General features: G+C 56.6%; 2 protein-coding genes across 7 annotated transcripts; one reads left to right on the top strand and one right to left on the bottom strand.

The window, feature by feature from the left end:
- The first annotated feature begins 239 nt into the window (after window positions 1–239).
- Window positions 240–10,192, top strand: Mgat4b (alpha-1,3-mannosyl-glycoprotein 4-beta-N-acetylglucosaminyltransferase B). Of its 3 annotated transcripts, none has more exons than XM_052196436.1 (15): window positions 241–649; window positions 5,907–6,092; window positions 6,188–6,328; window positions 6,394–6,551; window positions 6,945–6,991; window positions 7,202–7,315; window positions 7,473–7,548; window positions 7,713–7,827; window positions 8,074–8,204; window positions 8,392–8,499; window positions 8,583–8,776; window positions 9,175–9,253; window positions 9,335–9,422; window positions 9,502–9,614; window positions 9,695–10,192. In XM_052196436.1, the coding sequence occupies exons 1-15, from the start codon at window positions 553–555 to the stop codon at window positions 9,716–9,718; spliced, it is 1,671 nt and encodes a 556-aa protein (XP_052052396.1). In that variant the 5' UTR covers window positions 241–552; the 3' UTR covers window positions 9,719–10,192. The 3 variants fall into 3 exon arrangements, with proteins under 3 accessions (XP_052052398.1, XP_052052396.1, XP_052052397.1); XM_052196437.1 differs by having other exon boundaries at window positions 242–649; window positions 6,418–6,551; XM_052196438.1 differs by lacking the exon at window positions 9,695–10,192 and having other exon boundaries at window positions 240–649; window positions 9,306–9,422; window positions 9,502–9,608.
- A 1,377-nt stretch (window positions 10,193–11,569) lies between these two features.
- Ltc4s (leukotriene C4 synthase) lies at window positions 11,570–13,638 on the bottom strand. 4 transcript variants are annotated; one of them, XM_052196924.1, is made up of 5 exons: window positions 13,453–13,638; window positions 12,451–12,533; window positions 12,304–12,374; window positions 12,120–12,201; window positions 11,570–11,821 (listed from the first exon to the last, which is right to left on the bottom strand). In XM_052196924.1, the coding sequence occupies exons 1-5, from the start codon at window positions 13,531–13,533 to the stop codon at window positions 11,680–11,682; spliced, it is 459 nt and encodes a 152-aa protein (XP_052052884.1). In that variant the 5' UTR covers window positions 13,534–13,638; the 3' UTR covers window positions 11,570–11,679. The 4 variants fall into 4 exon arrangements, with proteins under 4 accessions (XP_052052884.1, XP_052052887.1, XP_052052885.1 ...); XM_052196927.1 differs by having other exon boundaries at window positions 11,570–11,710; window positions 12,451–12,550; window positions 13,476–13,627; XM_052196925.1 differs by having other exon boundaries at window positions 12,451–12,550; window positions 13,476–13,625.
- Between the last annotated feature and the right edge of the window lie 354 nt (window positions 13,639–13,992).

Genomic DNA, 13,992 nt, shown 5'->3' with positions numbered 1-13,992 from the left:
GGAGACTTAGGGGAGGGGGTGGATAGGCACCTCCGCCGTCTGTCCCTGATGTACAATAGCTGACCCTCATTCATCACCACCGTAGGCGCGACTTTCCTGGGGCGAGCTATTCCATGCGCGTGCCACGATCCCAAGGCGAGTCCGCCGGGATCCCGGGAGCTGGCCTCCTATCCCGCCCCCTCGCAGTGCTCCCAGCGGCAGCTAGTGATGCGGCTCCTTTAAATCCCGGCCGCCCCGCCCTTCGCCCGTCGACTCGGCGGCGGTCCCGGATCCAGCCGGGCCGCGGCTCTTGCCGCCTTGCCCCAACCCTGCTCGGCCCCGGCCCAGCCTCAGATCGAGGCCGCCAGCGCCGCGCACCGCGTTGGAGCAGCTTGCACGCACCCTCCACCCCGGTCCCCATTCCCGCCCTGCCGTAGCCGTCTCTCCCGGGCCCGCCGCTCCTCCGCGCTCCGGGGCCGGGGCCCCAGCCGCCTCCGGGCCCCCGTGCCCCGGCCCCGGTTCCCCGGGCCATGCGGCCTCGGCCCCGCCGGCGCCCGCCGCGCGTTGGAGGAGATGAGGCTCCGCAATGGCACCTTCCTGACGCTGCTGCTCTTCTGCTTGTGCGCCTTCCTCTCCCTCTCCTGGTACGCGGCTCTCAGCGGCCCGAAAGGTGAGCCCCCACCCCGCCGCCGCCCGCTCAGGCCCGCACCGGGAGCACCTGAGCCTCTCCCATCCTCTCCCCACTTGTTTGCTTTAGGCATAAGGAGATTCCCTGGTCAGCAATGGCCGAGAGGGGCGAGTGGTTACCAGATCCCCGCCTCCGTGTGGCGCTCAGGACTGGCTTCTGCCTGCGGTTATCCCATGCCAGGGGTGGGCGCTCCCACTGGCAAGTTAAGGACCTATGGAGTTCCCACAGAGGGGCAGAGACACAAGGTCACAGAGGTAGTATACCCAGAGAACCTGGTGCGGGTTCTTGGACAAGGGCAGGCACAGTGTTGTTGAGACAGGTGAGGAGATAGAGCCAAGGCATCCATCCCCCGGCCCCATCCACTGCTGTGCTCTGCAGCAGCCTTGCTCCCTTGGGCGCTGCTCCCTGGGGGCTTACAGCCTCCTCCATGGCACTGGGCCTCAGGGTTCCTCTTTAGGGCCTCTTAATCAGCTAGCCCAGAAACCCTGATATGTGATCACTTTGTGGGGTTTCCTTGGCCCTCCTTGATGCAGCTTCGAAGCTTGGGCAGGCTGACAAGTCCACACCATGGCCTCCCAGCCTGGCCAGCCGTCTTGGGAGTAGAAGGACTCAGGCCCTAGCACTGCTAGGAAGCCTCCTGAGCTAGGTCGAATGGTTTGAACTGAGTGGGAGCTGAGGATTTCAGCGACCATGATCTACCCAGCCTGGACACAGGAGGCTCTGAGCTGCTTCCTTCCTTCCTGCCTTCTGGTCTTCCTGTCATATCAGGCTGAGGTGGGCTAGCTCTCTCTCTCCCTCAGGAAGGCTTTCTGTTCCTAAATGAGTGGTGGTGGTGATGTGGGGGGGTCGGGGGAAGAAGAGGCATGTGGCAAGTCCAACTCCTGGCACCAGGCTCCTGCCAGCCCAGCCCAGCCTCCCCGCTTGTAGCACTTTCCCTGTTTTAGTGGAGGTAATCACAAGCCAGGAACTCTGATGAGAGATTCGATACGGCCTGGCGCAGAGTGAGTGTGGGATGGAATGAGCTATCAAGGGAGAGTATGGCCAGGGGATGGATGGGTCTCTGAAGTTAGGGTGTGGCACCCAGAAGGGTACATTTTGAGCCCTTGGGAGAGTAGCCATGGAAGGCTCTGATGGCTGTAGTGGAGCCGTATCTGAAGAACTGGGATCAGGTTGTCCCACTGTGGGTAGGGCCATTAGACTATGTCTGGTCCTCATTTGGTAGTGGTTCCCGTGTGTGCTTCCTCTGACAGTCACATGTCACCGTCTGATGTTAGGATACCTCCTAAGGGAAGCCAGGAGACTGGCATTCTGAGGGCGTGGGGAGCAAGAGGATTGGAGAAGAGCACGGCTCGGATGCAGAGCTCTTCCTCCTGAGGGACAAGCCCAGGAGCCTGTGGGCATGAAGGGAGTAGTGACACCCATCTGAGGGCTGTTCTGTTTCCATGGGGATCCAAGGCCAGCTGTCTAGAAGTCAGGATCTGGGCTCCGGACCTTTCTCATTCTTCCAAGCAAACAACTCAGTAGCCGACTCAGCCACCAGATTGAAGCTGGTTTCCAATTTGTAGCGGATATAGGGCTCAGGAGAGGAGGATCTAGTACTTAGGGGAAGAGCAAAAGAACTGGAAGGGAGGATGTGAGCAGGGAGCCAGAGAGGAAAGAGCCGGCAGGAGGGGCGCCAACCTAGAGCCTGGGTTAAGAATGGGAAAGACTCAGGCTTGGCCAGATGCACCCAGGATTCAGGATTCAAGTTCAAATCCAACCTTGGCTGTATCTGTTGAAGCAGCCAGATGTTCAGGGATCAAACTATAGCCTCAGCCATACAGCTGCCGAGCTTGCACCTCAGGGAGACGGATCCACACAGCCCTTCTCGGCGTCCGGTCCCACCCTCTCACCGGATCCTGGCTCTCCTAGAGTCCCTGGAGACAGTGGACACCTGCCGCTCTCCACCTCTCCTCCCTTCCCTCTTGTAGGTTTACAGCCGACCTTTACAGCTGGGTTTGCCATTTTTGTATGGCCCTGAGCCTATTTCCCCTTCCCTAAGTACAATGTGCAAAGTTTATACCCCAGCTTGGCTCCAGAATCTGTTTTCTCTGCCAAGAGAGAGCCAGGTGGAACACTGTGGTTTGTAGTCCTCAGGGCATGTTAATTATCCTGCTTGTTGGGCATCACAGGTTCCACACCCTGGAGAGTCTATTCTAGTGTGGTCACTGCTGCAGTCCTCACCTGGGGCTAGGCCCAGCCTGCTTTCCTGGGATAGGAAAGTAGGATGGAAGCCAAAGTCTTCTGCTTCCTAGGAAGGCCTCTCCCAACGTGCTGTAGATAGATACCCAAAGAGACCAGAGAGTCCCCAAGTCCTTACCACTGACCTACCTCACTATCCAGCCCACTCAATATGTGGGGTGCCAGGATGGTCTAGCTTTAAGAACAACCCATGGTTGTGTGGTGGTGGTGGTGGTACATGCCTTTAATTCCAGCACATGGGAGGCAGAGGCAGGTGGATCTGTAAATTTGAGGCCAGCCCAGTCTTTGGTGTGAGTTCTTGGACATCCAAGTCTACACACAAAAACCCTGTCTCCAAAAAAGAAAGGAAGAAAAAAGAAAGAAAGAAAAGAAAAGAACAACCCTTAGGGAGGTAATCACACACAGCTTGAGCTTCTGGATTTGAAGGGTACAAGGACAAGAGGGGACCTCCCAAGTCACTTGGGGATAAGATTACTGGGCTCTTAGGGCAGGCAACAGCAGGCAGAGCAGGCTCAGAAGAGTACCGTGTGCTGCTGCTAAGAGGGAGGGCCTACAGGGTTCGGAAGAACAACAGCAGAATTGGTGTGTGGGTGCTAGCTAGGCCCAGGAGCCCCGGGGCCCATTACCTGCTGGTAAGCAGACCAGCGCGGGCCTGAGAAGGAAGGGAGGCCAGGAGGGGGATCCGGCTGCACCCAGCCTGGAGGATCAGGATGGATTCAGGGACCCGCTACCCACTGTGACCTCCCGAGACAGTTTAATGCAGGTTCGGATCACTTCCAGAACAGAGTAGGTCTGGTGGAAACATAAACTCTTGCGAGACCGGTGTTACTTCCTCTTTTCTCTTCCATGGCCTCATCTCAGGGCTGCTTGGGGCACTGCTGCCAGTTAGCTTCACTATGAGGAGAGAGCAGGGACTTCACATCCAGGCTGTGGAAGGCACCTGTCGGTCTATGCCACTGTGACCAACTTCCCCCGGCTGGCTCTGATGGCCTGGGTACCTCTAGTCCTCAACCCTGTCTGCTGTGGTGTAGCCCAGTACAGAGGGCAAGCTCGGGCGGGCTCTCAGTGTTCAAGGGGTCAGGTTTCCAGGGTAACTTGGCCCCTGAACCCAGTTCTGAGTCTCACAGACCCTGTAACTTGATTCCCTCTTGTTTTCCCCCTTCGGGGCTCTCCCTAAACCTGGGTGTGGCCTGGAACATTAGCCTTGGGTGAGACAGGGTGTAAGAGGGGACAGCACGGGTGTTGCTGCCTCAGGTAAGGGATGCTTCAGTGGAACCCACTTGGCTTTTCTGTCTCCAAGCCTCTCCTCCTCTGTGCTCCTGGTCTGTGACTTAAGTAACACTTAGACCTCTGCCTTGGTCGCTTGCAGGAGGAAGGAAGCGTGTTCTGAAGTGAGTCAACTTGCCTCGAGCTTCACCTTTGGTTTGCAGACATTAGGGATAGCTCACTCCAAGGCTTTTCTGGGGATGTTCTGCCCACCAAGGATTTGGTGCCTGGGGATAGGATGGGAGTCGGAAAGGCTTCCTAGACTCAGAGACAAGGCCTTGAAGGCTAGGTCAGATTATGTGGGATTCAGACAGAAGAAACAGCTTGTGCAGAAGCTAGACATTTGACAAAGGAGAGGGAGGCGTATGTGATAGCAAATCAAGAGGGCAGAAGCCAGCCAGCCAGCCAGCCAAAGGCCTTGAGCGCCCAGGCTGGCGGGAGCTGCTGGCCCCTCGCCACCGAAATACCGTGTATCCCTCTTGCTCTTGATCCCTGCCAGGCCAATGAGGCTAGGTTCTTCTCACTCCGGGGCTCTTCTCCACATTCGCAGATCCACTCAGGGTCCCAGGTACTTCCGCTCTGCTCTTATCTGGGCCCCACTACTACCAGCTCGGGAGTCTTTTGAGGTTGGGATGTCTGCTAGTTAGAGGCTCCTGGGCTAGTAAACTTCATCTGTTCTCTGAGCATGCAGGTGGACTGGGCTGGGGAGTGGGTGTGAGATGGAAAGAACTCAGTGAATGAACAATTAGTGACATCCATGATCAAAGAGCAGCTCCCCTCCCCCCCCACCTCCCTGGCCCCTGCAGGAACACACAGTCAGGGGTCCTATGCCCAGGCTCAGTCCTTAGGGCTAGAGTCTGAGGCATGGCTGTGCCCATGGGGCCTTAAGAATGGGGTTGTCTGGGCTGGAGAGATGGCTCAGAGGTTAAGAACACTGTCTGCTCTTCCGAAGGTCCTGAGTTCAAATCCCAGCAACCACATGGTGGCTCACAACCATCCATAAAAGAGATCTGATGCCCTCTTCTGGTGTGTCTGAAGACAGCTACAGTGTACTTAGATATAATAATAAGTAAATCTTTAAAAAAAAAAAACAAGAATGGGGCAGTGGTGGCACACACCTTTAATCCTAGCGGTTTCTGAGTTCAAGGACAGCCTGGTCTACTGAGTGAGTTACCGGACAGCCAGGGAAACCCTGTCTAGGAAAAAAAAATGGGGTTGTCTGTTCTCCAAACCTTGAAGGAGGGCAGGCGAAGAGAAGAAGGCTTGGCTTTAGGTGCTCCTTGAGGAAGGACTGTGTCCGTATACCCCGGATGTGACTCTGGATGTCTGAGTCCCTGCAAGGGACACAGGCTATAAAAGCAAAAGGGGGTTTTAGGAGCCAGTGGATGGAGAGGATTCAGTCAGGCTGTTTCTCCACGCTGTGCTTAGGACTGGGAGGAGGTCATACCCCCTCCCCACCTTATACAAGGTATCCTTATTCCAAGGATGAGATAACCGGATGGAGGGAGTGCTAATCTTCTTGTTGGGGGCTGGGGGCTTTTCAATCCTAGGCTGAGCATCAGTGTAACTTCACGTGAACTGGTGTGTTCCTCGAGGTAGCTGGGGTGTGGCAGGCATACTCTTAGACGTTTGCTGTTGCACAGACAGGCGTTCAGTGATAACAGGACTGGGTCTGCAGGAGGACTGTTTCCTGCTATTTACCTGTATGTGCCACCTCCATACTCTCCAATAGGTGACGTGGTGGACGTTTACCAGCGCGAGTTCCTGGCGCTGCGAGACCGTTTGCACGCGGCTGAGCAAGAGAGCCTGAAGCGCTCCAAGGAGCTAAACCTGGTGCTGGAAGAAATCAAGAGGGCAGTGTCCGAGAGGCAGGCGCTGCGGGACGGAGAAGGCAATCGCACTTGGGGCCGCCTAACGGGTGAGCTCCTGCGGGATGGGGTGGACGGAAGTCTGCAGAACTGGGCTGTTTTCAGACCCAGCAACATCTCACCTGTGCCTTTCTCAACCATCCAGAGGATCCGCGACTGAAGCCGTGGAACGTCTCGCACAGGCACGTACTTCATCTGCCCACCGTCTTCCACCATCTGCCGCACCTGCTGGCTAAGGAGAGCAGTCTGCAGCCCGCAGTGCGGGTGGGCCAGGGCCGCACCGGAGGTATGGGCGTGGCCCGGGAGGGGCGAGTGGCGGGCAGAGAGGCTGGCCCCCCGAGCCCTGTCCAGTGTCACCCCTCCGCGCCCCTGCAGTGTCCGTGGTGATGGGCATTCCGAGCGTGCGGCGCGAGGTGCACTCGTACTTGACTGACACATTGCACTCGCTCATCTCGGAGCTGAGCCCGCAGGAGAAGGAAGACTCAGTCATTGTGGTGCTGATCGCCGAGGCGAGTGACCCAGGGCCTGGGGGATATAAGAATAAAAAACAAACAGAACGACATAATGAAGGAGGGGAGAGGGAGGCGCGGGGGCGGGAGGGGGATGACGATCAGAATTGTAGTCCTAAGTTTCATGCACAAATGGATCAAGACAAAAAGTTAAAAAGAAAGATACATCTTTGCGCCCTCTTGTGGAGAAACTGGTTCCCTTCAACACCTGCCTGTGTCTCAATAGGCTGTTTTCTAAGGTAACCATGGACACAGCTAGGCCCCGCCCCCAGCCCCACCTCTCTGGGCACTTAGAACTTAGGAGCCTCACTCCTGTATATGAGGACATCTGAAGCCCGCACTCCTTCCAGACTATTCGGGCTGCTAAGCTAAATGTACTTGGTCTTCCCACAGACTGACCCACAGTACACTTCGGCAGTGACAGAGAACATCAAGGCCTTGTGAGTCCAGGCGACTGGGGAATGTTGATGGAGGGGGGGGGATGGTCTGCCTTGTGGGGGGGAGGGGCTTCCCATCTCTGTTAAAAGAGGGAAAATATGTGAGGGCCTTGCCCTTTTTGACACCCCAATGCCTGTAGGCTAGTGGAAGGGGCATTTGCTTAGAGGCAGATCTGGAGGGCCCCCACCCACCGGGTCTTCCCCCACCCCTAGGTTCCCCACAGAGATCCATTCTGGGCTCCTGGAAGTCATCTCCCCTTCCCCTCACTTCTACCCTGACTTCTCCCGCCTTCGAGAATCCTTTGGGGACCCCAAGGAGAGAGTCAGGTACTGATACTCTGTGCTCTCAAGAGGACCTGGTGTGATGGGTGGGGTGGGGAGTGGACAGAGTGGGTCCTACCTGCCTCAGTGGCCTCTCTGTGGTAGGTATTCCACTGGAGGTGGAATTGTCTCTGCCTCTGAGGCGCCTCCTCCTGGCCCACAGGTGGAGGACCAAACAGAACCTCGATTACTGCTTCCTCATGATGTACGCACAGTCCAAAGGCACCTACTATGTGCAGGTCAGCCTGAAGCCTTTCTCCTGCCCTCTCTGAACCCTGTCTGACGTGAGCAGTGAGCCTTGACCAGCTGCTCACCCTCACCTCCTCTGCACAGGGTCACACTTGGGTGAGGGACCCACAAATGCTCTTTGCCAATCCTGAGTCCCTTCTATTCCTCTCTGCAGCTGGAGGATGACATTGTAGCCAAGCCCAACTACTTAAGCACTATGAAGAACTTTGCCCTCCAGCAACCCTCTGAGGACTGGATGATCCTGGAGTTCTCGCAGTTGGGCTTTATTGGTAGGTTCCTCCTGTGCCAGCCCCGCCTCAGCCCTAGTACCTTGCTCGTGAGCCTTGCTGCAAGTGCCCTCTGTATGAGGACTTCCCAGGGACCCCAGCCCTGCCCTGTCTTCTTGGGTCCATACATGCCCAAAGTCTGCCCACGAAGTTTGCTCTGAGACATTCCACAGGGTCCCCACGGGGGTGAAGAAATCAGGTTAGCAGTACCCCCCCCACTCAGAGCCTTTCCCCGACTTCCACCCTCAGGGAAGATGTTCAAGTCACTGGATCTGAGCCTGATTGTGGAATTCATCCTCATGTTCTACCGAGACAAGCCCATCGACTGGCTCCTGGACCACATCCTGTGGGTGAAAGTCTGCAACCCTGAGAAGGACGCGGTGAGCAGGGGATACCCAGAATCAGTGCAGGGAAGGCGGGTGCCGGGCTGCCAGCTCACACTGTGTTCCTGGCAATGCCTTTATAGCAAGGACACTGCTGGCTGAGGAAATCCCCTGGTTATCCTAAGGAAAGACCCACATCCCTGTGTGGGCTGAGCCGAACCCTAAGGCGCCAATCTGTTCACAGAAACATTGCGATCGGCAGAAGGCCAACCTTCGGATCCGCTTCAAGCCGTCCCTTTTCCAGCACGTGGGCACTCACTCGTCACTGGCCGGCAAAATCCAGAAATTGAAGGTGGGGAGTGGCACACAGTGTAGACGGAACATGGTGGGGGCAGGACTGGAGGGTGGTGCTCACTCCTGGCTGTGCCTCCCTAGGATAAAGACTTTGGAAAGCATGCTCTGAGGAAGGAGCATGTGAACCCGCCGGCGGAGGTGAGCACGAGCCTCAAGACATACCAGCATTTCACCCTGGAGAAGGCCTACCTGCGAGAGGATTTCTTTTGGGCCTTCACACCTGCCGCAGGAGACTTTATCCGGTTCCGCTTTTTCCAGCCACTGCGCCTTGAGCGGTCAGTGCTCTCTGGGAAAGAGGACAGGGCGAACAGCAATTAGAGGCCTCAGCATATATTCCTGGGTCTTTAGGTACTCCTTCTGTAACCGCTGAGGTAACTATTTGCCCCATCTAGCCCCACCATGCCTCAGTTTCTTTACTGAAAAGCACTACCCATAATCGTACTTCCTACCTTGTAAGGACTTAGGCAGGTAGATCTTTAATACTTGATGACACCTGTTACCACAGTCTCGGGGTGAGGCCCTGGATTCCTTGGTGTCTAACCTCTCCTAGCACCTGGATACCCATCTAATATATTTCTAGCCCAGGCTGGCCTTCTCTCTGCTGGGCCTGGACCGTGGGCCTGGGCAGCTGTACACCTTTACAACAGCTCACGGGCCTGCTTGGCATCTGTAGGTTCTTCTTCCGAAGTGGGAACATTGAGCACCCAGAGGATAAGCTCTTCAACACTTCTGTGGAGGTGCTGCCCTTTGATGTGAGTATGGGCGGGATGTGGGTGGGAGCTGACAGCGCCCCCTTCTGGCCAGACACCCCAGCCCTGCTGCTTTGCCCTTAGAATCCCCAGTCAGAGAAGGAGGCCCTTCAAGAGGGCCGCTCAGCCACTCTTCGGTACCCTAGGAGCCCTGATGGCTACCTCCAGATTGGTGAGTAGAACAGGGCCTGTGTGGGCTGGGTTTTTGGGTGTTGCTTTCATGTTTACATCTAGGCACTGCTCTCCCACAGGCTCCTTCTACAAGGGTGTAGCTGAAGGAGAAGTAGATCCTGCCTTTGGCCCTCTGGAAGCATTACGTCTCTCCATTCAGACTGACTCCCCGGTGTGGGTCATTTTGAGTGAGGTAAGGTTGGCTGGGATGGGACTAACCAGCTAGACTCTAAGAAGTCCCAAGTCTTCTCATCCTGAGCCTGACTCTTCCAGATCTTTCTGAAAAAGGCTGACTAGAAGGCTTCCAAGGGTGCTCTGTGGCCGGTTCTGGAGCCCACGGTTCCGAGGGTGTCGCTGCTACTGCTGCTGCTGCCCCAGAGGACCAGGCATACCCACTCCACCTGGAGGGTTCTGCCTGGCTGGCGGCTCGGGCTGGCCTGGGGGTCACCGCTGGCCCGGAGGCCCCTGAAGCTGGTGCTGCTCCTGCCCGCCGGGCCGCGGGAGAGGCTGGCGGCCCCCCCACACTGTGCCTGAGGGCCGGCCTGCTGCCGCCCAAAAAGAACTGAACCGAACCGTTTGCCCCTGGCCGGTAGTCTTGAGCCAGGCCATTAGAAGAGCTTTCTCTTGGGTGCCCGCTGTGTGCGGCGCAAACACTGGAATGCATACACTACTTTATGTGCTGTGTTTTTTATTCTTGGATACTTTGATTTTTTCACGTAAGTTCGCATATACTTCTATAAGAGCGTGACTTGTAATAAAGGGTTAATGAAGTATGTGTCTCATAAGTGAATGTTCCCAGTTCTGGCCAGGCATTTCCATGCTGCCTGCCTGTATTTGGCCTATTATCTTGGGTTCCCAAAACTTGGTGGTGGTGGGGATGAGGAGGGAAAAAGAAAGCTGGCTCACCTGTGCCGGGAGACTGTTATCTAGAATTGGCTGGCCTCAGGCAGGTGACTTGGTGAAGGTGACTTTGACCTCTGTCGGGCAGAGGACTAAGTCCCAGACCCTCCTTTACCATGTCAAGTGTCTCTTGGCATACCTCAGTGTGACTCCATCTATACTTAGCAGGAAGGTCGAGACCACTGACTCAGTAACTGAGGGTCTCATGCACCCAGAGTTGTGCCTACTTATCCAGTAGGAATCCCCATCCAACGTGTTCTCAGATCATCTTGGTCCGGCATCACATTACCCAGCACAACTATTGCATATACCTGAGCCCCTGAGTGGCTCATGGCGAAGTGTTGTACAATTTCTTTGATGTCGTCCTCTCATCTACCCCCTAACCCCCGCCACCCCCACCCCCGTAGTGCTTAGTATCTTTCTCCATGCTTGTCTCATATAATAGGATTTTGGTATGTATGGGTGGGGGACACACTGTTGGAAAGGGATCGAGACGGCCAGGGAGTCCTGGAAACTCACTGTAGCCCAAGCTGGCCTTGAATTTATGCCTCAGATTCCCAAGTCCCAGGATTGCAGCTATGAACCACACGCCTGGCTCATACTGTGGTCATGTCTAAAATAAATGGGCCATCTCCATCCACCTGGGGCTTTCCCACACATTGTTAGGCCTGTTTGAGGAGCATTTTTTTTTTTTTTTTTTTTTTTTTTTTGCTGGCCAGGAAGGTTAAAAGTCATTTTGAGATGTGTTGTCAGTAGGCCTACCCAAGTCTGGTCCTCTTCCAGCATCCTGAAGTCCACCTGAGAGAGCTTACCACTGACTACATTTTGGGCCATGCTCACTGCTGTGGCCTTTGCAGGGGTGTCCTGAACACCTTCCCTCATCTCAGTCTGGAGATCTAGCCCTGATCAAAAATAGGGACCCAGCTCTCACTTAGGGAAAGACTGATTGATTCTAGTTGTGAAGTCAGGGCTGCTGGGTGTTGGGAACAAGAAGGCAGACAGGATAGAATCCAACACCTGAGGCTCAGCCTGAGAGGAAGGTGAGTCCCAAGTACTGAAAGGTGGGTGAAGGGTGGCTATCTCTGGAAAGATATGTCAAGGCAGAGGTAGCTGCGCAGGCGAGGTGTTGTCTAGATGTGAGAAGGATGAATCCAAGTCTGCCTATGCTGTCTCCCAAAGCCTGGCTGCATCTGTCTGGGGTTGGGGCCCTCCAGGCTGCGGTAAGCGACCCATGTCAGACTCAGAGAATGCAGACGGGACCGTCGTGGGAACTTTAATTAAAAACTAGGATTCGGAGGCGGGCACCCAAGCGTTTTGTTCGAAGATATCCAGTTCTGCTGACTTGGAGGTCCTTCGCCTCAGGCCATCGGCAGGAGCATCTGGAGCCATCTGAAGAGCGCAGCCCGTAGTGTGCCGGGGAGGAAGTGGACTAGCAAGCCCAGTGCAGCCATCGCCACCAGCAGCCAGAGTGCGCGCGCGCTCGCGTACATGGGAGCCAGCCTGCAGGCGGCGCTCAGCGGGAGCGGAGCCAAGGCCCCGCCCCCACACAAGGCCCCGCCTCCATGCTTGGACTGCCCCCAGGTCTCAGCTCTACCTCTCCAGACTAGGCCCGCCCTGCAGGTTCAAGCCCCTCCCACGCCTGGCTAGACCCGCTCGCTTGGACTAGGTCCGCCCACCTGCTGTCCCCAGATCGCTTTCCGTGGGTCCCCTGTGGCCGATCGCTTCCTCCCACCCTTAGAATGGTGTCCGGGAGCGACCCTCCCCAGCAGTGCTTTCCCGGAAGTCCGGCCCGAGTTACCTGAGCTGCGCCGAGCGCGAGTATTCCTGGAAGTAGCGGAGGCGCGCGAACAGGTAGAACAGTCCGCACAGGGCTGCGGCGCCTGCGAGAGGCAAGGCGAGGTGGCGCGGTGAGCACGCGCTCCCGCCCTCCGGGATCACTCTCCCCACCCACCCCCTGAGTGCGCCCCTACGCAGCCCCGCACCTTCGTGGAAGAAGATGCCGGCGACCCAGAGTGTGGCGAGGAACAGCGGAAAGTACTCGCTGCAGTTTACCCTGCGTGGGGTGGGCTGGGTGAGCGCGTGGCCCGCCTGGGCTGACACCCGAACCCGCCCGGACCCGCCGCGCTCACTGGGCTCGGAAGACGCGCTCGAACTCGGGAGGGCCAGAGGTGAGCGGCGGCGACACGTGGAAAGTCCTTCGCGCAGAGATCACCTGTAGGGAGAAGTAGGCTGCGGCCGTGGGGGTGTGAGAGTCAGGTGTGGTGCTCCGCAGACCCGGGGCGGGATCCGTCCCCCAGTTCCCTTCTCCTTGCCTATCGCTGAACGCCTCCCTTCTAATGCCTTTCTCCCACCTGCCCCATCAGTGATGTTCGATGGAGAGGCCCGGTAGAGTAGCCCTCAGGGTTGATTGTCTAGGGTAATGCGCGCCTGAAACACCTGTCTGTGGGAGGAACCTTAGAGGACTTTACTCCTGAACGATTTGACTTGCAAAGCACAGGCAAATGCCCACCTCCGTTCTGCAGGTCTGGACCCCAGTCTTTTAACCCCTGAGTAGGCAGTGTACCAGGACAAAACTGGCTGTGTTCTTTGAGGAACAAGGAAGCGCACATTCTGTGGCTAGGGGTCTTTGGTTTCCTTTCTACAGAATCAGCCAGAAGGGACCCTGCCTCAGGCCAGAGTCAGCCAAGCTTGGGTCTCAGTACTACCCTACAACGGCAGAAGTTCTTGTCTCAGTTTCTCTATTTAGACATCATGGATCTAAATATGGTAGGTACCTTACTCCGGATGCCTGTAGCTGGGACGGATACCACCTCAAGTGGCCCCTTAGCAATATAGCCATCCTTCATCTGGTCCTCCTCAGATGACCCGTGTACAGTTTCCTCTGCTCCCCTGTAGACACTCCTTTGGGACTTCATCCCCACTCCAGGGAAGTGGGGACCCCTCAGCTGGGACTTAGGCCTTCCAACACCCAAGACTCCAGTAGTTCTTGAATTGCTTGGACTTTGGTACCAGGAACCTAAGCTAGGAGTCTCCTGTCCTTCACCTGGGCCTAGGCCTGCCAGCACCCCAGTTCCCTACCCCAAGAGCCTGAAGGACAGAGAGCAGACTGCGTGGGTATAAGATCCACCCACCTCCCAGACAGGAGCTGGCCCACCTTGCAACAGAACTCCCAGGAGGGTGACGGTAGCCAGAAGAGCCACGTCGTCCTTCATGTTGCCAGCCACAGGCAGAATTAGCTTCAGAGTTATCACCCAGTGTGCTACTCAGACGCTGGCCCAGGAGGGGAAGAGCTCAGCACTCTCCACCCCTTTGCAGTCAAGGCGGGGAGGGGTGGGGGCATGACTATCCACAGAGGCAGGGCGCCTGGCCGGACTGGGAAGGTAGAAACCAGGGCTGTGGACAGCGTGGCCACTTCCCTCCAGTTGTTCCTGGTCCTTCTGTGCTTAGTCCTGTGATGGTGGAGCCCATGCTGCTCACCCAGTCTGGGTCAAGGTATTCACCCAGGCCCCCTCTGGAGGCTCACCCAAGAAGGTGAGCCTTGTGTGTCGCCAGCTACCATTGTCACCTAGACCTTGCACCCTTGGTAGTTTCCCAATGGCTTTTCAGACCTCCTCTTCATCCAGGGCTTACCCTAGACTCTGGGCTCCTGGACTCCCACCCCTGATTTCCCC

The sequence above is a fragment of the Apodemus sylvaticus genome, chromosome 10, assembly GCF_947179515.1.
Source record: "Apodemus sylvaticus chromosome 10, mApoSyl1.1, whole genome shotgun sequence".
NCBI lineage: Eukaryota > Metazoa > Chordata > Mammalia > Rodentia > Muridae > Apodemus > Apodemus sylvaticus.
Note: the sequence above shows the minus strand (reverse complement) of the source record. Positions and strands in the feature narration are given on the sequence as shown.

Coding starts and splice junctions, on each gene's coding strand:
- Mgat4b (XM_052196436.1), top strand. CDS start 553: ATGAGGCTCCGCAATGGCACCTTCCTGACGCTGCTGCTCTTCTGCTTG. Junction 650..5,906: donor GGCTCTCAGCGGCCCGAAAG/GTGAGCCCCCAC, acceptor ACTCTCCAATAG/GTGACGTGGTGGACGTTTAC. Junction 9,615..9,694: donor TGTGGGTCATTTTGAGTGAG/GTAAGGTTGGCT, acceptor TGACTCTTCCAG/ATCTTTCTGAAAAAGGCTGA.
- Ltc4s (XM_052196924.1), bottom strand. CDS start 13,533: ATGAAGGACGACGTGGCTCTTCTGGCTACCGTCACCCTCCTGGGAGTT. Junction 12,534..13,452: donor GGCCAGCTCCTGTCTGGGAG/GTGGGTGGATCT, acceptor TTCTCCCTACAG/GTGATCTCTGCGCGAAGGAC. Junction 12,202..12,303: donor CGGCATCTTCTTCCACGAAG/GTGCGGGGCTGC, acceptor TGCCTCTCGCAG/GCGCCGCAGCCCTGTGCGGA.